At 46.4% G+C, this 27,011-nt stretch overlaps 2 protein-coding genes and 1 long non-coding RNA gene across 3 annotated transcripts in view; 2 read left to right on the forward strand and 1 right to left on the reverse strand.

Moving 5' to 3' along the window:
• Positions 1-912: 912 nt before the first annotated feature.
• Positions 913-1,941, forward strand: LOC119387920 (uncharacterized). The gene is made up of 2 exons (XR_005182587.2): positions 913-1,322; positions 1,736-1,941. It is a non-coding gene; the product is annotated as an uncharacterized LOC119387920 (long non-coding RNA).
• Positions 1,942-5,194: 3,253 nt separating this feature from the next.
• On the forward strand, positions 5,195-21,026 carry LOC119387922 (polycomb complex protein BMI-1). The gene is made up of 10 exons (XM_037655496.2): positions 5,195-5,350; positions 6,171-6,299; positions 7,304-7,400; positions 8,295-8,350; positions 11,267-11,314; positions 13,037-13,148; positions 14,662-14,722; positions 16,524-16,625; positions 17,077-17,157; positions 18,651-21,026. Exons 2-10 carry the CDS (start codon positions 6,188-6,190, stop codon positions 19,902-19,904), a joined length of 1,923 nt encoding a protein of 640 aa, XP_037511424.1. The 5' UTR covers positions 5,195-5,350; positions 6,171-6,187; the 3' UTR covers positions 19,905-21,026.
• Positions 21,027-25,605: 4,579 nt separating this feature from the next.
• The window catches only part of LOC119387921 (5'-AMP-activated protein kinase subunit gamma-2), a gene marked incomplete in the record, with an annotated part of 450,148 nt that continues 448,742 nt past the window's right edge, over positions 25,606-27,011 (reverse strand). The window contains 1 exon segment of the mRNA XM_037655495.2: positions 25,606-26,885. Coding sequence (XP_037511423.1) covers positions 26,713-26,885 — 173 coding nt within the window.

The following is a 27,011-nucleotide window of genomic DNA, read 5'->3' on the forward strand; positions in this document are numbered from 1 at the left end:
CTCCAGATTTGGCATCACCAAATAATGAATTATTTTTTTACGACACTTGAAAACAAACACGCTTGTTTTTCCCTCTAAAGTACGCATTATCTATTTATGGAAATAACAGTACTGTATTGAGTGACAAACACTTAACGTATCGTCTGCTGCGATGCCAGGTGCGTCTGTCCAAGTGGTCTGCATCTAACGCATCTCTCGTTTTGTTGCGAAGTCAAGTCAGAGGAGCGTGACGGCGCGTCTACTAAGCTTTGCCGTCGTTTTGCAGTCGATTTGAAAGAGTTTCGACAAGTAGCGCTCATCGAAAAACGTGAACTCTAAGCAATTTCCTTCACTGGCATGGGACGCTACATCTATGCGCAGCGGTGAGTGCACGACGCTTTACTAAAACTGTCATATACAACCTGTAAAGCTGCAACGAAACAGCAAATTAAGATATCTAGCGGTCTTCAGCCTCTTTGAACAACAAAGGCGCTGCTTGAGTGCTTTGAAACGCACCCCACTACCCACACCTCGCGAAGAACGAAACTGAAACTGTAGAAAAAGATCCGTAGACAGTTCGCTAGCTAACGCTATCCATACCGAAGCCTGTACTTCCCATCATTCCCATGGTGGTTGAACGATCGCAGCGCCAGTTTCCTCTCTAGGTTATTGTATGAAACTCTATGGTTAGAGGTATTCGAGGTGTCATATGGTACATTCGACAGGTCGTTTTCGAGCGCTCCGCAGACGCTGAAAAAATTACTTAAAATAGCAACTAACCATTGCTACTAACATTATCGGGTCAAAATATGATCAGGAAGGAGAAACATGACTTGCATACCTGTTTATTCTTGTTGGAGAGCTTTAAAGCTGTTGAATTTAACACTTTTAAACAGTCAGAGCGCTCTCAAACGACCTAGAGAGGTACGAGGAATGGTACGATTTGCGCAGCAACTATAACGCTATAACATCAAAAGTAGACGAAGACGCAGCACGCAGTCAGTCGAAGCCAGGAAGAATCGCAATACAGCCAACGTTAGCCGATTAATTATCGTGCGGTCACTGTTTTCCGTGCTCGTGTGCTTCCTCGGTGCACCGCCAAGCAATGTTTGCTCTTGGGCAAGCTCCATCGTATGCGCCGCGAAATGACGGAACGTTTTCTGGTTTAATGAAGGCTCTGTACAACGACCCGTTCAAGTGGCAAGTGATCAAGAGCTGGTCCATGTTCTGTTTCGGCGTCTACCTCGCCAGGGAGTTTGCAGGTGTCGACCTCATGGCCCCACCGCCGGCAGTATAACGTCGTCCACGTGTAGAGTGGATGTCGGCTGTATCCAAACTGGCACGTAAGTAGAAGTGGTGCACTAACGTAGCCATTAGGTTGTGCAGCCAGTTTTGTATGGAAGTGTTCTCGTGTTCTGTAATCCAAATGCTTCGGGTAGTCAGAGTGAATGAACGAAAGAAGGCGATTTTGTTTTCTTTTTTCCGATGGGCTCGTCTATATGTTAGACACAACCAAATGAATTGAACAGTCAATTAGGCCAGCGGAAGCACAGATGACGTTAACTGTCGTCTTGTAACTGTACTGTACTAATTGTGACGTAAATTGAAGTGAAGTGGACGAAAAAAATCGCTCTTTCCGTCGATGGGATCTGAACCCACAACCTTCGAATTGAGAAGGCAAAGCATTCATAATAAATGTATTGATAGTTCACTCTCATGATGATCAAGTCATGATTGCTTATGCTTTCTTTTTCAGAAACAACTGCGCAGTTTTCACGACTATGGCTGTCGACGCGAGCTTGTCGTCATTTGTAGGAAGCCCTTGGAGCCGGCTGAAGTCATCCGCGAATTATTTTACGAACGCGTGCAATGGATCGCTGAGCGGGACCACGATGCCCATTGACGCTCTTTCATTTATTGCACATCCGAAATAAAAAAAAAACAATACTGCTTTTTTCTGCAGTCACTGCTTCTGTCTGTTCGCTTTTTTAGAAAGTCATAACCTCTGTTCAGTTCCAATCATGCGGTGGCAGCGACAACAGTTTGATGAAACCCAGTGATTCCACTCCTGCGCCAAAGTGCGCCAAATTGTATTTACTGCGCCATCCTGATAATATCGACGAAAATTGCGCCAAACTGCGCCAAAGTCTCGGGTTTGGGGTCGTCTATCACCGGCAATCGCACGGCCGGCGCGTCAGAACATGTGCAGCTTGATCTTGGGGCTGCCAAAGTCACAACCAGGGACCAAGAATTATTCCGCTGAATAAATAGCGCTCGCGCGTGCGTCCCGAATAAGCCACGATACCATGCACGATGCCGACGCAGCTTCTGTTCTGCAAGTCGGCTCGACAGCAAAACGCGCTCTCCGCAGAGGCTCGTGACGTCTAGGCCTCTCGGTAGCGAGAAAGTGCGACGGCGATTCATCGGCGGACGTCGTCTGTTCTAGAGACTAGAAACGCTGCTGATAGCTCGTTTCAAGCGTCGCACGGCACGTAAGGAAAGCAATTTTCAGTAATAACTACTACATGTGTGCTGCTAAAATGTCTGTCACTTCTGTTTCCGGACATCGCGGAATGAAATCTGGGATCGCTATAGCAGTATATATATGGAACAATATCGAATTTTCCTTGCTTCGCGTTTATGGAAGAGCACGCGAACGGTGGAAACGCGTTCACACTTTTCCTCAGATATACTTTATCCATGGATCTTCATCCAGAAGAGCTTTTTCGTAATTGCTTATACCAGCACGTCCGAGTTTAATCACTCTGCGGTAAATACCCCCTAAATGGCCCTGCCCTTTCGAGCTCACGTGCTAGGGTTCCAATTCGAATTTTTTGCTTGCTTTTTAAAAATGTCATCTCATTAATAAAAGCATATATCCTGGTCGGAGCAGCCGCAAATACGCAGCTGTCAGTAGCGCGCCCGTCGCTGACAGCCCACAGTGAAGCGGCTACCCCATGTTACACGTCCGCCCCTCGCTTTCGGGGGTCAATAGCTGACGGGTAAAAAAAACTCAGTTTCGCTTAAGGGCGAAGCAATGAATGCGATACCAACAAATTGTATTGTGAAACGAAGTAAGATTAGCAGCTAACTCTTTTGGATCCGATCTCGCGTAACTCAACAAAACACTGGTGTAAGGGACTATGGCCGCTCCAGGAACCGAAGCGTTTTCTTGCTCTGAGTTCTCTAAACACGAAGTAAGCGTTGAGAGCGCAGCAAGTTTACGAGCCGTCTCCTGATGCCTCGAGATAGCGCGCGCGCTAGCGACTGCGCCCTTCGAACGATGCGGTCCCCCCCCCCCCCTTCCGCTCCCCTGGCGTCCTTTCATGCTCCTTACGAAAGACGGGCGGGGCGTTTCCTCCCTGTATGATGAGCAATCGACGGCAGGCCCTCACGCGGAAGATGTTATCTCATGCGCTGTCCGTGCGACGGAGACAGACGGCCGGCTAGTTTAATCTCCGCTTCAGCCGCGTTCGTCGCCAGCGCTCGCGAGCTTTTACCCGCGGCTTGAATGCGCGTGGTGATGTTATTAATTTGGTCTTGATACAGAAAATTACGGCAATGGCGACGGCAAAAATCCGCGGAGAGCGTCCATATAATTGTTATCACAATAAACATTCAAAAAAAGTTGAGGAGCCATTTCACTCTTGGTGGTTCGGGAGGAAAAGGAAAAAGGCACCTAATTTCTGTCTGCCTTTCGGCGACACGGCGCAGTGCCTTATAGGGGTGGGGTAAGGGGGGATAATAGAAAAGTAGAAAGAAATAGGGAAGGTTGTGATCGGAGGTCGACAGGGGCGACGAAGAGAGAAGAGGACAAGAAAGATTGGGGAGCCGGTCACAGGAGTTCACGGACGGGACCACGATTCAGTCAGAGGCACGGTGCACGTCGGTGACGAGGCGGCGAAGGCCCTGCCGATGAGAGGCGCACGGCATGGCGGTCGAGGCAGCCGTCACGGTGCGCCGACGGCGAGGGGCACGAGCGCGTCCTGAACGGGCGAGCGGGGCATCGCGGGCGGCACGTCCGTCTCTCGTGAAATCCTCCGAGCAACTCCACCCATTTCACTCTGTGAAGTGGATGATAAGCGAAGCTGTTTCGCGCATGGCAAGGAGGTGACATGGTGGAGGACAGTTTGGTATGTAAGGCCAGGTTGTTAACGTTCAATACGCAATATTAATGCGAAAGCATCAGATGCTTTATCAAACACGAAAATTGACCGTCGGCGGCGTCAATCGATTGATGCAAAAAATAATCATGTGATGGCGTCATGATCACGTCATAGATCGTCAAAACTTGTGACGTCATCATGGCGTCATATATCGTGATGTCACGTAATGACGCCATCACGACACCGTCGCTTTACACTGCTTCCGTAATCGGTACGCCGATCATGGAGCTAGCGCAAAATGCAGATAGCTTGCAGAGAAGGAGGGGGAGGATCAACCCGTCGATCGAGAAGAAAAAGAACCTGGCTTTTTCGCCTTGGAGTTTTCTTAGGGGAATGCATTAGGGACAGTGTGGCTCTTTGGCATTGAGGCACTGCTGTACATCACGGCGTTTGTCTACAATGTCTGCTGATAACCACATAGATGTACTTAGAGTGTTATTTCATAAAGTGCAATTTTATTGATCTGGTATTCTGTTTATTTGCTAGTGTCGAAAATAATCGCCGAAGAGGTTAATTCAGAACACTCAACTGCATGAGCCCTTATTTTTTCATTAGCGAGTGAAGTATGGAGTTCTCCTGAGATGATTTTTTCCATGAGATTTGCAATGAATCGAAATATTTCTAGCCTTCATAAGAGCCCCATAGTAATATTCCGGTGCTTGAATGTTCTTGCAATATGCTTCTGTAGTGCACTCCAGGATGTAAAATTCGCTGCTCCAGAGTGCTCCCAGATGCAAAATTATCTGCTCCAAACTGCTCCAAGATGAAAATTTTGCTGCTTCAAAGTGCTCCAAAACGGAAATTTTGCTGCTCCAAAAATTGCTCCAAATCAGAAGTCCTCGGTAGCATCACTGTGAAACCGCAAGTTCGAAGAGGAACGAATCGGCGTTTTAGCAACTGAAGAAAAGGCATGAAGTACGGTGAAAGCTATCAGGGTAATAATCTATTGTAATTTGTTGTGTGAATCGATGCAGCATCGTATAACACAAAGTTTAAGGTAGCACGCAGATGATTGGGAAGTGGATGCGCGGAACTGCTACAACACACATAAAAGGAACACGGATGTCGCGTCAGTCAAGTGAGGTCACGTGACGTCCACGCATGGCGTCGGCTTCGGTTCGCGACAGTTTTTGTCAAAAGGGATACTTTGAGCGTGTTTTTCTTCGTTTGTGTGTGTTTGAACCTGAGTTAGTGCACAAGTGAGGGTGAGTACAACGAAGATATTGACGTGCTGCGTGTGTCGCGTTACCTGACAGCTTGACAGCCTCGCTGACGCTAGTGCGATGACTGCGATCATGACGCTGTTCGGTGCTCCTTGATGTAGGCTTAACGCGTTTTCTTTCATATTTCGGCGTTTAGAGTCGTTTATACCGATCCGGCAATGTTGGTGGATGCTGTTGACGTGGTGTTATAGCATTAAATGCCTCTGGAAGTATTGTTCTGTCGAGGACCGCTTGTGCGCTTCGTGAACCTACTAGCGTGCGGCACTACTGCGAGACGCTCGCGCTGAAACTTTGGATTAGAAATACTGCGTCCGTAACCACTTGTTGCCCAATTAGAGTTACTGTGGCGGCTATTATTAAACAACCTCGACTCATCTAATGGGCGAGGCGCACATGACAAGCTTTGGAGGGCCTTTGTGGTCGCAACGGTCGTTTAACTCCCGCCATGAGTATTTGACTCCGAAACGAGCGCTGTCAATCAACCGTTTATTATGCATGAATGTAGGATTCGTTCGCATTTGTCTCAATTTTTCATTCGTCACTCGTTGTCGATTGATTTATCTAACCACTAGACATGCCATGGTGCTTGGGGATTTGAAAGATCCCGTAAAAGGCGCTCGTCTTTCTTTTTTTTTCTTTTTTTATTCCCTTTTGTTGCGATATTTGCTATATCATAACGACCAATAGCCGAAGAGCGTGGGACATTAGCGCTCAATATCGCAGTGACGGAGCCAATGGGCCAGCCCCCGTCGGCTCAAACTGTGGAAGCGTGCGTATTGATTTTGGCTTCTTCGTATTGCAGAATAATGAATTGACAAGATGCAGGGAGCGGGGCGGAAAAAATTGGTCGAGATCAACCCCCATCTGACGTGCGTCCTATGCAACGGCTACTTCATTGATGCTACCACCATCATTGAATGTTTACACTCATGTAAGTTCCGTCCTGACCGTTACGCAATTCTTTCTTAGTTTTTATTCCGATTGCGTGTGCGCGCGATATGTGTATAATCGGGAGGGGGGGGGGGGGCAAGGAACGCTATCAGAAATCAAGAACGGGAAGGTTCGCACCGGTATTATTTTACGAGGGCGTTTCAGTTTGTAGCGCTGCATCTTTAACAACACATACGACGGGAACTTCAACATAGAAAAACATCACTTTGTGTGAAAATTATTGCCGGTACAGCCGTATCATGGCATGAAAATCGGTGGCCTGAAGTGCGCAAATGAATACAGTACTGTGAAACAAAACGTAAGCGCTGTTGCAGTGCAGTTAAAGATATGTTTTTTTTTTTAATATTAATGTTTCCACCTAGAGACAGTGCGTACAGGGGAGGCTCATTCAAATAACAGTCTGTTTTAGTGATACAGAGTAACTTAACATAACGCCCCTCGCAAAATAGATTTACAGATGTTCTCCAAGTCTCAATCCACACCGAGCGTTTTGCAGGCACAGTAACCATGCAACAGGTACTTTCGTTTTTCGTAGTGATGTTTATTTGCCATTATGTGCTAGCTTTTTGCTTATACAGGCCTCTGTTCTAATGTATTGAGACCTTTATTGTATCTCTAAGTCTTATACATTGTTCACTTGTGCAGGAAAAGTTTGTTAGCCATTAGCTGTCAGGAAATCTACCCACAAACATGATGGTACAGTTGTCTCGTGCCGTAATGAGCACTTGAAGATAATCATCAGAAAAGTAAAGCTGTGCATTACGAAAGTTAAGATAGCCATAAAGAACTTATGCTTCAGAACAGCCAATTCACTTCATTTCATTGATTGCTTATTCAGTCACTGGAAGTGCAGCTGCAATTATTTTTTGTCTGAGGCACATTGATCACATTAATTTGCTGTTTACAGTGTGAGCAAGTTGCTATTTTGGTGCTGTACCGCACGGCCACCCGAACGTTCAGTGTTCACTGTTTCTGTTTTCATAGTCTGCAAGACTTGCATCGTAAAGTACCTCGAAAAGAACAAACTGTGTCCCGTGTGTGATGCTCAGGTGCACAAGACACGTCCACTTCTGAACATCCGGTAAGTGGTGACAATCAAAAATGCGCTCATACTGGTGTCACGCAGTGCACTTTTGGTTGCACTCAAGCCCGATTGGGATTGCATTTCTTAACCGCAATTGAATACCCTGTGCAGCTTGAGTAAATGAATTAATCGCGATCAAGATATTAGTTCAGTATTCAGTCCGATCATGATTGAGAGTGACCATGTGACACTTATATTAATGTGAAGTAACGAGAATTCTTGGATCACCAAGCAAGATGTTGCAGGCAAGGGGACGGACAAATGGAAAGCTCATTGTACTTGTGCACTAGTACTTTTGTAGAGCTGCAAACACGCACACACACTATAAAAGGGAAAACTGACAACCACACGTGTAGCACAAGGCTACAAGGAAAACCATATGAATTTCTCAAAGCTTCACAGTCGACAAAAAATTCGTCCTGGTCTGAGTACCGAACTCAGGACCAAGGCGTTTCCGGGGCAGTCGCTCTACCCATTGAGCTAGCCAGGAAGCTAAGTTGGCAGTGCAAGGGCAAAATAATCGACAACTCGAAGCACATGGACACTGAATATTGCAAACCCTACGAACAAGTGGTTGTCAGTTTTTCCTTTCACAACCCTTCCACCACCTTGTGGGATTCCGCAGATCTCGTTTGCAACACGCACACTATATGGCTACAAAACATTTTTCGCGCACAGTTTTTCGGAAGAGATGTCGGGTCACTTGGAAATTTATGCAATTTCTTTGTTAACTTGAAAATGTTTGGGTTCGTTGTATTCTACTGGTTAGTGGAATCCCGTTTCCCTATTCCTATGGCACCTTTATTTTGGTTGCTCTAATTTGCGTCTTTTATTTATGCATTACATATTCAAGGAACATTCTAATTTACTTTTTTTTCCCCTTGCATACAGGTCCGACCAGACGCTCCAGGATATTGTGTACAAACTGGTCCCGGGCCTCTTCAGAAGTGAGTCATAGTACCGATTTGAAGGAGGCTGTGCACATCGCGTAAATGAAATCTGGGAGAGCAATTAATATTTGCAACGTTTTCTTATTTGTGTGTTGCTTGCATCCAGAGAGAAAATGACCTGCTATGCTCTTCACTTCACAAGAGAGCTGTTGTAATAAACGTAGTCAGAGATTGTTCATTGGTTGTCTGGATTTGCATCAGTGTGCAGAAAGCTTTACATAATCTTTGTTTAATGGGAAGCATTATTTGTGAACTCAGCCCAATTTACTGTAATGGCAATTCCCACGAGTACGTGCCAACTTACTTAACGCCTATCTGCCACAAGATTTCACTCTAGCTAAACCCATTACCAATGAGTAGCATATTTTTTACATATTGCAGCCCCTCTAAGGTCGTCGCACGAGTGAGGACATTATACATCCATCACAGACACAAAAAAATAATAATTGTAATTGCAGTGCATGTACATCTCCAGGTGAAGAATTCTAAGGTTGAAGTTACAAGAAAGAAATATTTGTACATGTCTGCTTAGGTAGAAATATCTAAGTTCTGAGAGCTACGAGTACAGGAACCATTGGCAAACCTGATAAATCTGTCTCAATAGGCTTGGCATGACAAGTTAATTACAGTGCACAAAAACTTCAACTTTCAGTGTGGCAACGTGTCCACAGAGGGCCAGGTACATTAGCTAAGATATTCTTCATTTCTACCGCAGAATAGGTGAAACGAGGTCGGTGCCGTGCTCGATGCCAAATAAGGGAACACCTCAAGGGGCGGGGTAGTGATCTCCCCCTTGCTCTTTAACATCGCTATGCGCAGACTCACTCATAAGCTCGATGCAATCCCGCATCTTGGCTATACATTGTTTGCGGATGACAACATTCTCTGGGCCACGAAGGGGTCGCTGGCGCTAAAAGAGCAAACCCTACAGGCTGTCGCGGCGGCCGTGGCGGAGTTCGCAAGAAATAGTGGACTCAGCTGTGCGCCGGATAAATCAGAGCTCGTAAGGATACGCAGTAAGTATTACAGAAGCAACGGCGACATAAACTTAGAGGTTGATGGCCATGCCATAGCCGAGGTTACTCAGGCCCGCATACTCGATTTCTGGGTCCAAAGCAATGGCAAGGCCAGTCACACGATAACTACCCTGAAGACTGCGGTTAAACGGATTGCCAGAATGATCCGTCGCATCACCTACCATAAAAAAGGCATGAAAGAGAAGGATACCCTCCGGCTTGTCCAGGCCTTGGCTATGAGCAGAGTGACGTATGGCCTTCCGTACCACTTGCTCGACAGAAGCGAGGAGAGCCAGGTGGATGCCCTCATTAGAAGCGCTTTTAAGGCAGCACTCGGTCTACCCATGAGCACTCCGACCCAGCGGCTCCTAGCTCTCGGTATACATAACTCTTATGCTGAGCTAAGCGCGGTGGTCTTCATCTCTCAGAGGAATCGCCTAAGTGAAACTTCTGCAGGCAGGGCAATACTCACTAGGATAGTGATCTCACCCCACCCCCAGCACATTGATGAGGAGCTGGTCGACATAGCTCAAGAGGTACGGAGTAAGATCTCGGTCGCACCTGTGCCTAAAATTATGCATCACGACTTCCACGCTGAGCGACGTAAGGTGAGAGTAAACTGGCTCCGAAAGCAGTTCGGGTCAACTTCTAACGTCATGTACGTCGATGCAGCCAGTTACGATTGGCAGAGACATGTAATTACGGTCGTCGACAACATGACGCTGCTGACGACTGCCTCCGTGCGCACGACCTCGGCCACAAAGGCAGAGACAATGGCCATAGCCTTAGCCGTAAGGTTTCAGGAGCACAAAGGCGAGCCGTCAATTATTCTATCTGACTCCCAGGAGGCCTGTCGGCTCTTTTTAACCGGCCGCCTTCCCGCTATGGCGCTGAGGCTGCTAACACCCAAACTCACTCGCCACCATAGGTTGATCTGGTGCCCAGGGCACGCAGGGCTCGAGGGCAACGAAAGAGCGGATGCTCTATCGCGCATTTTGTAACCGAGAGGAGAATCCCTCTATTTCGTTGACCATACCAATTCTACCTAGGGAGATTCTTGCTCACCAGCGCTTCACGCGACAGAAATGTGGTACGCCTCACAGATTCCTCAATGTGGAAGAGGCCGCTGACCGTCGAAAAATTCAGACAGACGTATTCCTGCATCTACTTAAATTACACGCGATACATCCAATGCTTTACCCGGCCGTGTTGTCCGTGGTGCGGCAGCAGACCGACTCTATACCACATCTCGTGGGGATGCGATCATAAACCAAGTGATTTAGCTAATTTTCTCGGCAAACCACTAATACCTAGTACGGACCAGTGGGAGGCACAACTCGCCAGCTCGGACCCGGGAGTGCAGCTAGCGCTCCTGGATCACGTCCGGCGGGCAGCCAAGGCCAGTGGAGCCCTGGACGTAGGGCCCCAGCCATAGAAGCTCCAAGATCCCCCCTTACCTTTGCCCTTGAATAAAGTTTCACTCTCTCTCTCTCTTCGTTTCATCTCGGGGCAGTTTTTCTGCTGATATTTACTTCCGGTATTCATGCCATTGGTAAATACTGTCAAAGAAGGATCAGCGCCTGTGCTTTGTGACATTTCTTTTCATTGTTTTCTTTCCCTTCATCGCACCATGTGTGATCTCGTTAGAAAAAAATGGTGCACTACAGCACATCCTCGTGGAGAGTAATCGCATTGAATGGCTGTGTCCAATTTTCATGGAAACCTCATGTAACTGTAATGGAGGCCAGCAACGGAAGATGAAATAAAGAATTTGCAAAAGAAATGCTCCATATTTAGCTTCAGCCTCAAAATTTTGCTATGTATTGTGTCATACGTGGATTGCAGTGACCTCACATTGTACTAATCTTCTTTCTCTTCTCCGTCTTTTCTTTACCAGATGAGATGGCAAGGCGTCGACAGTTCTACGACAGCTTGTCCCCATCCGGTCAGTTGACTATCAGCACCTTAACATGCTTGCTTGAACACATGTTTGTTTCATCGTGCATAGATAATTTGTTTCATTTGTAATAATTTAAAATTATTAGGCAGAGCCATGTCAACTGAAGGTAATGACTTGATCGCATGGAAATGTACAGTAAACCCTCGTTAACTCGGAATCGCATATCTCGAAATCTCGGTTAAGTCGAAACTTTTTTTCTCCGTGCATTAACCTCCCATAGGTGCTATGTATTTGCCCCCTCTTATCTCAAAACGTTTTCCGGAGGGAACAGCGGATATCTCGAAATCTTGACCGGGCAGGGCAGAAGGCAAAGTCCACTCCCAACACGAAACAAGGGCTCCGTGCGAACGCTTAGCTCTTGCTATACGTGCCGAACGCGGTCGTGAAGGGCCAATTTGATATTCTCGCGGACGCAGCTGTTTTCTATCAGCCTTGTCAAGCAACTGTGGGAGTGATCACGTGTGCGCACCTGCGCGCGACTTATGCGCGGTGTGTGGCATGTGCAGCGTGCTCCCGTCAGTATGCAACCTAGCCCTTGCATGCGTGAGCTGGTATTCTTTGTTTTCCCCGTGATCTGCGCACGACGCATCTCGAGTTCAGTTTTGCTGAGTAGTGAATGGTCTGTGCAACGGACGCTTCTGAATGTCGACCAAGATGTCCCGCCCAAAGCAGTGCAAATCTGTGACGTTGGAGAGAAAAGTCGCGCTAATCAAGGAAGTCGAAAAAGCAGGTCGAAGCAAGTCGTGCATCGCCAAAGAATTCGGCGTTCTCCAGCCAATGAATCAGGGAGTCATTGAGATGGCCCGCAAGTATTATAGGAAAAGCCTGCTGCACCGAATTCTGCTGTCATACGACAGTGGGAAAAAGTATGAAATCGATCTGCTGGGTGCAGTCAATCTGATGGCTGAAGCCTGGCGCCAACTACCCCCGCTGGCGATTGCTAACTGCTTCGCACATGCAGGATTTTCTCATGCCCCGGAATCGATCAAACAAGACATTGGCGCATAATTCAGCGGCTGTGATGAGCTGTGCAATGAAGTGCGCAAGGCAACTGGCTGCGTGAGCGATACTGAAGACTGCAAGATCGCCTTTGAGGAGTATGCGCTCTACGAGGCGGACGTCCCCGTTACCAGAATGCTGTCGGACGCCGATATCGTTGAGGTGGCCGTGAACGACGCAGATGACCATGCAGACGATGAAGAGCCTTGAGAAGTGCCTACGACGATAGAAAGACGTAACGTGCTGCCGTGCTGCGCTTGTTCCGCAACAAGGTCGAATGCAGCGGTGGCGACCAACGGCTCATGCGATGTGTTGAGAAACTGGAGAACGCCTTTCTTGGACCGAACGCGAATGCGAAATAGGCGAGCATCACGCAGTTTTTTGGTCCTCGGTAATAAATATTTTTCCTTCCGAATTCTTGTGCCTTTACTACGGTAGCTGTCTCGTGCAGTGGACCTTTTCCTGGCAGCACTGGCTTTTCTTTTACAGTGACCTGGGCAAATATTTTCGGCGGTTTGCTTAACTTGAAATACCGTTTATCTCGAAATTTTCCCCGGATTTGACGGCTTCGAGTTAACGAAGGATTACTGTAGTTGTAATTTTTTAGCATCATGCTGAAAAGTTATCAGTGCTTTCGATTATAAGTGTCGTTCTGGTAATGGTGCTTCGTATAGGCCTTGATTAACGAGAACCTCATCCTCCCCACAGAAAGCTCAGCTAAGCCGACATCTAGCGAGGGAAGAGGGGATGTTCGCAATGTCGAACGGCTCATCTTCAACCGTGATGACATGATCAGTGTGTCCCTGGAATACAGTGCACGGTGAGTCAACATGCAAAAGTGCTCCTTGCTCATTTACAAGCTCTTTCGAGTTGCAGCTTCAGTGAACCCTCTTTACAACAAAGTCACTTTATTCGAATTACCACCTTTATTGAAGTGCCAAGCAGTCCCGAACCGAACGCATGCATATTAGAACAGGTTACTCGAAGCCTACAGGCACTTGGGTTTGTTTAGTACAAAGAGACAGCCAGAGCCAAGAGTTAGGAATTTAGTTGTGGCCTGGACTGGTGCTTCCTGCTTGCCTCGCAGTTCAGGAGGCAATAAACTTTGATAGCCAAGTCATTCAACAATTACTTGGAAAAGTGTTGCATTGTTCTCATTCGCGGATGCATGGATGAGCCATCACTTTGCGAATGAGAACTTCTTTTACCAAGATTTGAGTATTGTTTGCAATTAGATTCGCCGGTCTCTTTTAGCATGTTGTAATTGTCAGTGCAGGCTATATGCAGAAAGTGCCGTAATTAGAGCTGTGTGAATAGCAAAATTTTTGGTGTGAAGCGAATTCGAATAATTAGGCTTCAGTGCAAATCGAATACAGTTAAACCCGGATATAACGCAAGTGACAAATTTCCCAAAACATTCGGTTTAAACAGGTTTGATTATATCCAGTTTCAGCACGAAAATTCGGAAAAGAAACGCACAAATTAAGCACAGGGGGAATGGCAGGCAGAGCTCACCCAAAACATTTATTCAGCCTCAAAAAACTGCATATTTTGCTCTGTTGCTCATTGTGAGGGATGGCAATACTGAACGTTCGTAGGACATCAATACAACGCTGCTCTGTCATCGTCTAGCCGTGGCCTCCGAGATTGGCTCCGGCAACGCGACAGCGCATTGTTGGAGCCAATCTTGGAAACCACGGTCTCGCAAACACGCGTCGCGGCTCAAGACAGCAGAGCGCGTGACAACAGTGACAAGTAAACCTTTGAAGATCCATTGTTGCCAGCGTGGTCGCGGACAGTTTCCACCAGCACCTAATCTGACATCTCGGTAGTGACGACACAGTTGTCAGCATCAAAAAAAAATCAATTGTTGCATACCGGCGCATATTCGGTGTGCATGTGCGCATCGTTTACGTGCGTATATGCATTGGGGAAAGCCGGACAAGTTGTCTGCTCCTCTGCCACAGTCTTAGTGTTTCGCGGTATGGAGCCCGCAAACGTCTGCTTCAGTGTCGCAAATTGGTATAGAGCCCACAGATGTCTGCTTTCAAGAATCATGGCGCATGTTGAATGCTACAAAGTGGTGAAAAATGGTGCACAATCGTTCACTGTAGAGTCTTCGGTGGCTTAGGTGCAGCTTTGGGCATGAAATGAGTTGTTTGTGTATCATGCCTAAAGAGTCACAATTGTGCAGAGCAGAGAGAAGGCAGGCAGTTAAGAAGCCCTATTGCCGCCTTATTAGCAGTTGTAGTTCACGTGCAATGCATGTGTTATCTTCCTGCCTTGCTACTAGTCAACTGAAGTTCCCATGCTTATTTCTTTCCCATATTCAGGGATATTCTGCCCATCCGACCACTGCTGCTGGGGCCTCCACCACCCGAAACCCAGGAATGTGTAAGTTGGGTACAATACAAAAATAAAACTCGCGGGGTCCCTTATGCATTCACCTAAGACGACTCGAAGGCGGAAGCCATCTTCCTTTTCTTGTCAGTTGATGTATTGATCCTGCCTCGCCCCTCTCCAAAAGTTTTCTGCACTGAGAGTGGTTTTGCATTGCCTGCAGGCATAGGTCGGCAAACTCATTCATGAGTCGACTCACTCAGACTCAGATCGTGCCGTGAGCCTGGGTGAGTTCAGTTGAGTAATATCTTGGTGAGCTTAAGTTTGAGTGAGTCCGGTTGAGAAAAATTTGAGTGAGTCTGAGTGCGAGTGAGCCCTAAGCGCAAAATATATTTCCTGAGTGAGCACCACACTTTTTTGCTGACCTATGGTTCTATCTACACAACTTCAGCATTACTATCAGCCTTATGTCGGCTCAGATTTGTACTCCCACTGACTCACCATACTTCAAAGCACTAGCGTTCATACGCCATCTCAATATTTATTAATCAGAGGCGTGAGGAAGGTAGAAAGGGTGGGGGGGGGGGGGACATGTTGACCTCGCTCCCTGCAAACTCTTTCAGAGGAAGTTCTTAATAAGAATATCTCGTGTGAGTCACCTCTTTCAATAAAAATGTCCTTACTGGATTGCAGCCACTGATAACTCAAGTTTGAAGATTCGAGATCAATAGGCGCAAAGTAGAGCACCAAATATGCGAGATATTGGTGTTTAAGAGCATTTACACCATAGTCAAAAAAGCCAATTATACGCTAGCGGACTCATGAGTCGACTCACTCAGACTCAGATAGAGCCGTAAGTCTGAGTGAGTCCGAGTGAGTCCGAGTGAGTAATATTTTGGTGAATTTGAGTCCAAGTGAGTTCAGCTGAGAAAAATTTCAGTGAGTCTAAGTCCGAGTGAGTCCAATTGAGGAATCTTTTGATGAGTCTGAGTCCGAGTGAGCTCTAGGGAAAAATATATTTCATGAGTGAGTCTGAGTGAGCTCCACATTTTTTGCCGATCTATGCCTCCAGGATTGGAGGCACCTCACCTGGTTTTGCACTGCCTCCCTGATCGGCCCGCTTTTGACTAAGCTATGATGTCATGTGATGCGGCATCATGTGACGTTACGTCATGAGACGTAACGTCACGCCAAAATTTGTGATGTCGCAAATTTCGGCGATCTGTGATGTCATGTTCATGATAATTTTTTGCATCACTTGTGTTTTCCCGGATGCCACGGAACGCCGGCGGAAAATTTTCGCGCTTGATAAGGCATCTAAGGCTTTCGCCTTAATAATAATAATAGTAACGATTGTTGAGGTTTTATGTCCCAAAACCATGATATGATTATGAGAGATACCGAGTGAAGGGTTCTGGAAATTTCGACCACCTGTGGTTCTTTAATGTGCACCTAAATGTAAGCACACGAGCGTCTAGCATTTTGCCTCAACTGAAATGTGGCCGCCGCAGCCAGGATTTTATATGCGATCTTCGGGTCAGCAGTCAAGCACCATAACCGCTAGACCACTGCAGCAGGTGGAAGTTGAGTATGCGGTTGGGTATGAGGTGGCTCGTTTCGCCGCAGCAGTGTGCTGAAAAACACTTTCGTCATATCCAACCGTCTTTAGATCCGTCCGATTGACTAATTTTCAACAGCCTTCTAAATTGCTTTGCAGCATTGGTATGGCACTTCCGAGTCGATAACGTTGAAGAATATTGAGAGAATATTTTGTTGCAACAAAAGAGCCATTGACTATAAACAAAACTGCACGTTTCATCATGAATTTGTGTGTGACGGGAGTACTTGGTTCCAGCCCCCAGGTAGCCGCCGGTACCTCCTCTGTCCCGGTGGATTTACTGTGGGTCACCTCAAGAAATTCCTAAGGGCAAAGTTCGGCTTGTCCAAGAACCATGAGGCAAGTACAGTAATGGTGCATTTCTTTATTTTCGGTAAGACTACCTTGCCTCTGACTTATAATGATAAGCTCCTGAAAAGTTTCAGGTATGTTGGACTAATTTAAGACAAACTAGCGTGTGCTGTAGCTAGTAACAAATTCTTATATCAAATAGTCCTTGATGCATTACGAGGAGATGAAAAACTGTTGAAACAAGGTAAAACTATAGAAGGGTTAAAAAACATCACCATTGGAAAAGCCCGCATGATTCTGAAAAACAGTCTCCCCCTTTTCTGTGATTTCATCTTCGACAGCTTCAAAGTGGCCCATATGGAGCAGACTAATATATAGTACATTGGGGCATACCACACGTGTCTGGTTTTTTACGTCTAAATATGTGTACTTGTATGTCTGACTAGCTGAAGCACAAGCTATGCTGTAATTATATTCCGCTTTTGCTCCGTGGACACAGGTGGATGTGATGTATATGCATGACCACCTCCTGGACGAATACTCACTGATGGACCTTGCCTACATTTACTCTTGGCGCAGGGTAAGTGCGTGTTTGCAAGCTACGGTGCATTTTTGAGCAGCTGCTGTATCCCTTATTACATGGACCCTTCTGTTTACAACTACTGCTTCTTGAAAAACGCTGGTATACTGCCTGAAACGTTTAGGCATCTGCATTTCCAGGAGAAGATTTTACTACTTATGGATGACCTTATCAAGGGTGCTGCCATATTGGGTAGGCAGTGGCACATCTGTGAGCTGTTACTTATTCATTTCTGGAAAAGCTTCGTTAAATCAGGTTGGGTGTCATGACAGTTTCGTTAATTTGAGTTGATGAAAACATTTAACCCTATGGTTACCTATCGGGGAATTTGTAAAATTTGGTTTCATTAGATCGAGTTTCAGCTGTATACCCTCAGCGACAGTTGTTGGTGGTTGTTCTGGGCTTGCGTAGCCTGTTCAGGATGGTGTGATGTTTCTACATTAGAAACAATTCTGCTACTTGTACTGATCTGCTTGAGCCAGAGTTTACTGCAGTTCCTTCTACCAGTGAGGCAGGCTGTTGCTGTGGAAGTGTGTGTGTGTATACCTGCAATTAACCTTGAGAGATCAGTTGCGTATTTTTTAAAAAAGTTTGTTGCATCAGTGTTTATCTTGAAGTTCGAAGCTGTGGCTTAGTAGTAGTTGAGTAATTAGGAGATGAGTGATGATCGTAACAGCGTGGATTAAACTTTGTACAAGCATTCAAACAGTCTTTTTTAAATGTATTTCATAGCCACCCACCTTGATTGTTAAATGTGGGAATGGCATGTCCCGTCAGTGCAGTCAAAATCCTATTTTTCATACTCTTATGGACTGCAGCATCATCCGAAAAAGTTAATGCATTCCTATTAATCGTCCTCGGGGCTAAAATGACTCTGTGCAGTGACAGAAGTGACTCTGTGCGGTGACAGAAGATGGCATGTGTGCACGTGCATAAGGAATGCATTATGTTCACACTTGTGTAAAAGCGGTTTCATGTAATCATTAATGTTTCTTGGTATTCTTGTAATTGAACAACAACATTCTTCTTACTCTGAGATGGTCACTGTAATCAGTTGCATGTTTGCAAGACCATTTTGTAACAGGAGATGTCACCACGCAGTTTTAAATTAAACATGCTAGTGATTCCACCATGTGTGATAGCAGCACTGCTCAGGCTCCCACAAGCTAAAGAAGAGTAAAAGCAGATGCTTTTCAATTGCCTGATAAAAGGTCTACACCTGCAGGGCAACAAGAATGACTAATATTTGCTGAGTCATCTCCTATGTTGAAATTCTGTAGACATTTCTTACACTCCTAACGTGACTTTAGCCCACAGTGTAAATCGTGGAGCGAATGTTCTGTCAGTTTTTTCTCTCTGTCTCTTTCTCTCTCTCTAAAAAGGTTCATTAAAGTGGTGGTTCCAGAATGTAATCTCTTCCTACACTTGTGCACATTTTGCCATTCTGGCACCGCACCCACTCACCTACCTCCCTTTGATCTTATTTGTTACAGAATGCCCCCATGCGGTTGCTCTACCGGTTCCCTGTGCTGCCGCCTTCTCTCGTGAGCTCGAACTCAAAGGCAGACGATGTGGTCCCAGTGCCACCGGATGAAGGAATAAGCATCTTCATCCAATCCACTGCATCCCAACAGACCACTGATGTCCCACCAACTGGCACTGCCACGTCAAATAAGAGGGGCCACAGTCCTTCCAGTGATGCCAGTGCGAATGCCAATGCAATGTGTGCCAGCATAAATTCTGGCCATGTGGATACTGCGACTCCTAACTGCAGTGACAAGGGCAGTGTTAGTGCTAACCTCTCCAGTACAATTAATCGTGTCAATTCTGGTCCTTCCCAGAATGAAACTTCGCTCAGCAATAAGGACAGTAGTGCTGTGTACAGCGCAGCAAATTCTAAAAAGCCAGCTGAGCCGGCCAGCATAACACCCGAAAGTTCTCCCGTAAAGCAACCCGTCGAGACTCCTCCGAACAAGCTTCCACAAAATGCCCAGTCTAAACAAGGTTCCGACAACCAGCTCAGCAGTGTCAGTAGTGTGCCGCCAGCTGGAAGTCCACAGCCACCACCACAAAAACAGCAGCCACTACAAAGTCTACATCCACAACGAAGCCAGCAGCCTCCGCGAAGCCAGCAACCTCCGCGAAGCCAGCAGCCACCGCGAATCCAACAACCACCACAAATCCAACAGTCATCACCGAGCCAGCAGCCACCGCAACAATCGCCACAAAAGCAGCAACCACCACAGTGTCAACAACCGCCACAGACTCAACAACAATCACAAAGCCAACAACGAAGGAGCCCACAAATCGTCAAACTTTCCACAAACATGGAGTGCACTCCGTGTTTGCCTACAGCACCTCGTGTTACTGGCGTCAAGCCCGGTGTCGAACAAAAATTGCCGTCCAGTGCCAACCAGCCAGCAACTTGGCTTGGCCGTCCACCAGTTTCGAGCCCACCAGCTAGTCGTGCGGTGACCAGCGGACAGAGACCTGGCAGCAAAGCTACCGCGTTTTCCAAGACAGTACCCCTGTCCCATCGCAAGAATGGGCTGTCGACAGCGAATGGCGTGCACAGCAATTTGCGGCTCATCCTGCCTGCACCGGCCAAGCCTAATGGTGTCACGGACAGTAGAGAGGTGTTGCCAAAGGTCACTAAGGCAAGCAGCCGACCGAGTGACAGCCCAAGTAGCCCAGCTAAGCGGCCGCACTTGGACTCTCGTCCTGGCAAGGAGGCTGCGGTGTCATGACCTCGGACACCTGTGCGCACGTGTACATAGTGCACAACTACTTCAAAGCAGGACGTCTCCAGTTGAGATGCGTTGCTAGTTGAATGCAGGCAGATGAAGATTCATTAACGACAGCAGTGTACTGTTTGCTTGTTTTGGCAATTTATGCGGGTATGCTTTTGCTAGTTGCAGACAGTTCATAACCACATGAAAACCTCTGTTTACAGTATTCCTTCTTTACTGCAAACGTATTATAAAAATGGTTAGTGAAGGTCTGAAAGTCCTTAACTGTAATAATCTATGCTACCAAAAGTGGTTTGCGAATTTCATTTTTTAAAATGTTTTTATGTGTACTAGATTTTATGTTGCATTTGGTTAAGTTGTTCAAGTAGCCCTTCTTATTTCTTCCATTGAAGTTTGCAAACAAGTCTGTTTCTGCGCTCGGCATCTGTGCATGCTTTCTGTTCTCAACATCTTGGGGAGCTGCATGTGCTGTATCATCACGGTCCTCAGATAGACGCACACTATTTTGCTATGGGATGGGTCACCTAGAGCACCCGTGCACCAAATGCTGCTCGAAAGGTTCAGTGAAATTGAGAAATCTTGTATAATGAGCATTCTTCTGGAGGCTGGTCCTGCTTTGAAGTGTTGTTGCTATTAAGTTATTTACCAGGGGCCACTGCAACGAGGAAGTTGAAGCAGTGCCTTGGACGCTTCACGTACTGTGTGATACAACTCTGAGCTGTCTCATCTTGCAAGCAATGCAAAGAGCATGCCTAAACTGACCACACCGAGCTTGTCACAATTGCGAGGCCCGCAAAGCCTTGCCTTACATAATGTCTAACATGGCTGTGTTATAGCAACTATCAGATGTGTTGTAGTATATTTTTGCACTATATTAAATCACATGTATAGAGGATATGTACAGAAATTAAGCCTCCAAAGGTGCCTGCGCCATCATCATTTTTGATTAGCATTATACTGAAGCACGTGTATAAAGGATTTGTACAGAAATAAACCTCCAGTGGTGCATGCACCAGCATTTTTGACCAGCAATGCCTGTTTCCAGAACCATGCACTGTTGTTTCATTGAAATACTGCTTTCCAAATGAATGTATTTAATAAAGAACATTGAATGCTCAATTGGCACGGAGGTGCCAATCCAAGATAAGTCTGCAGGCATCAGTGTCTCACTTCAACCGATGTCCATGTTAAATGCATGTCTGTGGTCTCTGAACATGCCCAATGATGTGACTGTTGCTTTAAGCCTTTCAGAACGGCACATCTACTCAAATTAATGTAGAGGCGGCAGTAAAAATTTTTCCCTGGTGCATCTGCAGGAAGTGCCCAGTATAGTGAACATCTTGTAGTTGGGCTGTTTCACTGCTGACTTTTTTCCCTCTCAAAGGACAATGAACAAGCCATTTCTGTCATTGCATTGTTATTAAATGAGTGTACAAGCCTTTTATTTTAAACACTGGCAAGTGCTAAAGTGCATTAAATTAACTATTTCAATTGTGGCTTTGAACCATTTTTGGCCTTGGCACCCAGCAGATATATGATGTGATAGATTGGTGTAATCTTTGGATTGCAGCTGCTGCCACATGTAAATTCAGTCGGAAAAAAAAATTATGCTTCCGATACTCGCGAACGAGAACTCTTAGAGCTGTGCTGAAATATTGCATTCTGCAATACATTGAGCCAGAGAGACATGTACATATGCATGTACAGCTGGAGACAATTATTTTTCCACATCTACCGTTTCTTCAAGAAACACCCTTCCAAGGTCTTCATAGTCGTGAAGACTTCTGATCATGTGAATGATTGATGTGTAATCTTTTTTGTTGCTTTATCCATTTTGAACGCTTGAGAAGCGAAAGGTGGACACAGATGTGCAAATGCTCAGTAGCACCAGTATTACGTCTTTTTGTCGAAAGGTTTACTGTGCACTCCTGCTCTGCCGAGATGCACAGAGGGAAGGGCTATCTAAGGGCATCAAAAGAAACTGCAATGCCACGCCATGTGACTGTGTTCCCAGCTCCTACTGGTGGACACGCACGCAATGCAGCACACACTGCATCTTTCGCTCTGCTCACTCGTTCGCTTACACCAAGGGACGACGAGGGATGATGCACTCTTACACTCAATGCAGAAACGGGCACCCAAGAGCTGCGCTCTAAAAAAATGTTGTTAAAAAATTCAGCCAGAAAAAGGTAATACTCTTACAGTCGATCCCGGATATATCGAACTCGAAGGGGATCGCGAAATAGTTCGATATATCGATAATTCGAAATACGAAATATGCTTATTTAAGGCTTTAATTAAAGCACTGCAGGCCTCGACACAGTTTTCTGAAATCGTAAAAAGCGCGAACATGACGATTGCTCACATGCTAAAGAACAAGGCGAGAACTTCTTTTGCAAGTTAGCGCACTCTATTTCGCATGAATGAAGTCCGTCAACTTGTCTTGCTTCTTGCGCGCCGTGAATTCATCAAGTCATCGCAATATTATATAAGCTTTCTAAATGAGTAAATTCAGCACCTTCCGCCACAACAGCGGTGATCGACGCTGAACGCTGATGCGAGCTTTGTAGCGCCGTAAAGGGTTTAGCGGTGGCAGCGGCGGCTGGCATCTTCAAACCGCACGGGTCCATTTCCGCAGCAGCGCCGGCAACGTCAGCTATGATCTCGGCATCGATGCAGTCAGAAACAGCTACGTCGTTATCTGCACCGATGAAGTCACTCGCTGTGCTCCTGTCCGATACGGCGCGCGGAAACGCTAAGTCGCAAAATTCACTGACGCACCGTACGCCGTAGTCGGCGGTCATGACGCGCCCGAAGTCGTCACCTAGCACCAAGGCCCGTAAGGAAACAGTGCACGACGGTGCTTCACTTGACGTCGTTTCAAGCACCGGTCATCATTTTTATCGCTAGGAGCGGGACAGTGTTTAGTTCGACTCTCGAATAACGATTTATCAAGAACAAAGCGCGAAGTACACGCTGCACGAAGGAACATTTCTCCACCGTTGACATGTTGGTGATACCGATGGCACTTGTGGCTTTGCAGAAGGCAGCCGCTACTTTGGCGAAAAATGCGAAAGAAAGCGTAGCCTCTGAGATCGGCGTTTCAAAACCGAAAACACTAAAAATACGTCACGAGGTTGCGGATCTCGAAGGCCATGCTTTGCGGGCCCGCATGCCATCGTGCGCGAAGAGACAAGGAAGGGAATGCAAACATTACGACAAGACTGCGAAGACACTTCGAATTCTCATTTTGGTGCACTCGGCAATCAGCCTCTTTGAAAAACACTAGCCCATGCGTTAAAACCTGCGTACCGCGCGTCAAATATGCCGGTGAACTGACAAGCGCTGCGCAACGAACTAGAGCAACGCGATTTCGTCACCTGCGCGCGACGAGGGATTGGAACTTACAAGAACGCGGCCGAAAAATGATCAATAGTTGATCAATAGGAAAAATGCACTTTCTGGGCTTCGGCGCGGGGCAGCGTTCGATATAGCGGATGTTTCGCTGTGCGGGAGTTCGATATACGTGCACACCAGCCCCATACTTTTGCATGGGAAATTCAAGGGGATTTCTCAACTGTTCGATATAGCCAATAATTCGATATATCCGAGTTCGATATAACCGAGATCGACTGTATTTATTTTCTAAAGTCAATTTTCACAACACAGTAGCTTCAAAGACTTTTAAAGTCCAGTGCTTTGTGGCCTGGTGTGTTCAAAAAGCTTGCGACATCAAACTTTTAACTGTGATGGATGACTACGGTCATATCATTGCATACAGAAGCTTGATAGAGCTAATGGCAAACACCCTACCGTAAAAAGTAACGTTCCAGTTTATCGTAATTTATGAAAAACTATAACTTCCAAATAGCATTATGCTTTGTGCTTGACACATGATCCAGGGGCAGTAATCTTGAGCGATCACCTTCTGAAATGCTTTACTTTCACAAGCTTTCAAGTGACCAAGCCACAAGAGTTAAGCACAGTGCGAACTGTGCCAAGACAGCGTAGCAGAAACGTCAACTGTAGCTGTACCGACGTGTGCTGTGCTAATCTTGCGGAATGTCGCACTAGTGAAAGTATCGCCATAAATTATCGCCTGAGAATGCGTTCTCGGGAGAATACGATTCCATTCTTTTTCACACTTTGTGAGAGGAAGAGGCAGATGTGGCTGATAGCAAAGCAATGGATGGACAAATCTTTCATTTATGCGGCTGGTGGTTTGTTCAGTTGTGAAAGGAGATGACGATTAGTCGATCTGGAGTCTATGCTCCAGGTCCAAGCAATTAATTTCAAAAGCACAAGCATTAGTACTCAAGAACTTCAAGAAATTCTGAACGTATACTGGCTTGACTGCTAATCAGATCTTTCCGCTAAGTGTAGTAGACCCTGTACAAGTTTGCTGTATGTGCTCTGCATCCTTACCTCCAGCAAGGTATTCATATACTTCTCGTAACCCTTTCCGTGGCATTTTCTTCTCTGCTTACCTTTTCCACACCAAGCGCTAAGTAACACAGGCTTCCAACAACAATATCGTTAAAAGCAGTCTAGATTATAAAATGGCAAGTTCACACCTTTCAGATGGATGTAAACTTTCCACTTTGATAACAGTTGTGTTGTGCATTGAGGCCATGTTCTAAAAGTGTGTTTGTATATGGCAGGAGGCAAGCTGCTGCGCACAGAATGGTATCAATTTTGCATGTACCATCCAAGTATGTACACTTGCTTCTAGTATCTGTTTAGTCTAATTTCCAGAGCAGCTAAGCGCCTGCTTCCCACGATCCATAGAAATGTTTTTATATTGGCTTTGCCAAAGATACACCAAGTATTGCCAACAGCAATAAATTCCATGGGTAAATGTGCAGCGACTTCCATAGCCTTCCTTAGCAGTGTGTTAATGTTTGCCTTGGTCACTTTCCCCCAACATCAAGAGAGGAGGAGAAAAGCAACCTTGGGTGAAAAGAAGGAAAGAAAGGGAAGAGGGGCCTATAGAGGAGAGAGGCTGGTGTGACAAATGGGGATCCCTGTTGTAAGAAGAACAAAAAATCGCCAATGATTATGATACTGCCTAATCCGAATTCCGAGCGCAGCTTTGTGTTGGGGCAACGCCAACTGCGTTCGAAGTTTTCGCTATCCGCAGTTGTAGCAATGTAAAATCCATTACATATTGACACAGAAACTGTCAGCGCACGAGTGCTACGCACATCACTATGTGCATTGCAGGTGTCGCGAACCAAGCGAAACGCCGACAGCCCCGTTACGACAAGCAAAGCCAGCCCTGCATGCGCACGAGCTCCGAACGAGGGGCCAGCGCGCGTGACGGAGGAAGAAAGCGAGGTTAGACGCCAGTGGCTCGTGATATTGACAGACTCGCGTTCACTCTCTTTCATCCTCGTTCGCCCTATTGGTTACGCCGGCGCCACTCAACACAGGAACGGGGTGCCTAAGAGCTGCACTCTAAGAAGGGAAAGGGGTACAAAAGGTGCATACAGGTTCAGTCTCTTTGACGGGGAGGGGAGTAGGAAGGGAGGGAAGCATGGCACAGGGCCATCATCACGCTAGAGTTGCAGGAAGTGGCGCTGTTGTAGTTTTACACTACGCGAGAGTAGCACAAGAAGTGATTAATCTTTTTAAACACCCAGAACATGGCCACAAGCTTGTATGTCTTTGAGTGGCTTCGAGACAAAATGGACACGCATTTATGAAAGACAAGCCTCTTTATGGATCAGAAAAAGAGCTCTTGACATGTATGGTCTTTAACTATGTACAGTTGGAGGAGAGATTCATACAGCAACTCTCCTTTCAGTTTTGGCTTCTTGGTTTGTAAACCAGCTTCGTGGCGGGCATCTCTAAATAAAGCATGTTGGCAGGTACCAATTCATCCTGTCCGTTCTTACAGCAATATGGCATTGACAAACCTAACACCAAACATTCTTTTTCTTTTTTTTTTTTCAAACGGCACAGTTGCTCCAAGCAATAGAGCTGGGAGTCTTTAAAAAAAAATAAATCAACAAGGTAACAGCAGAACACGATGGGCACGGCTCTGGCCATGCAGACATTCTTGTGCATGTATTTACACAGCCCCACGAACAAAAAGCAAAGGTGCCGCAGATGCATAATGTCTGCTACACACTTGTGAAATCCGGGGACAAACAGAATCCATTACGCAGCATCAAAGCTGCGTTCCAGCAACATATATGCGATTAGTGCACACAGTCTAACAATCTAGAAAGCCTCTGAACTGCGTTCTGACCTAAAGGATCATTCTTGTCTGAAGGTTACAGCCTTTCGTGGCTTCCATCGAATTCTTTCTCTGCGTGTTCGCGTTTACATGCAAGTTCACTGCTGACAATTCTTGCCTTCTGAACATTGCCAGGTATTTCTGCCATCAGGGAAACAAACTTCCGAGTCAGTCAGATGGAAAAGAAAAAAAATTCTTCTCCACGCACTGATCGTCTTCGAGAAGGTTAATTCGTGTGCTGCTTCTGTTGCAGCTGCCACACATTTGCACGACAGCCATGACAAGGTGACGGGGGAAAAAGACAACATCGTGTAGAGCACCCCTTTGTGGCGAGCTGTCATTGGATGACGATGCCTGGAAAAATCTTCCACGAGGCTTTTTTTTTTTTTTGTCGCTTGGAAATGGGCTATCGCAAGCTAGGCCAAGGGCTCTTGCTTCTCAGAGAGGAAGCTACTTCCAGGCAAGCCCCTTAGTATGGAAGACAGCAGAAATTGAACACTGCTGCAGCTGTTGCCTTGGAAAGACGAGGCGATGTACATCCTTGTCAAGCACTCGGTTTGGCCCTCAAGGTTCCTCAGGCTGTGGCTGGTCTTCGGAGGTGCTCTGGTTTTCTGAAGCCTGGCTCTTGTCAGCTGCCCCACCCCCGTCGTCATCGTGAGACTCCTCGGACTCATTCTCCTCGTGCACGGGAAGTGAAGTAGCCTCAGAGGCCCGGTTTCTGTCCGGCCGCTCCATGCCTGAAAAAGAGTTGACGGAAAAGTGTAACTGAATGAAAGTCGATTCAATTTGATTAGCAGAAACGTTTCGGAAGATCAGAAAGCTCAGCAAACAGCTTGAAAGGACCTGGCCATGCTGTACACATG

The sequence above is a fragment of the Rhipicephalus sanguineus genome, chromosome 3, assembly GCF_013339695.2.
Source record: "Rhipicephalus sanguineus isolate Rsan-2018 chromosome 3, BIME_Rsan_1.4, whole genome shotgun sequence".
NCBI lineage: Eukaryota > Metazoa > Arthropoda > Arachnida > Ixodida > Ixodidae > Rhipicephalus > Rhipicephalus sanguineus.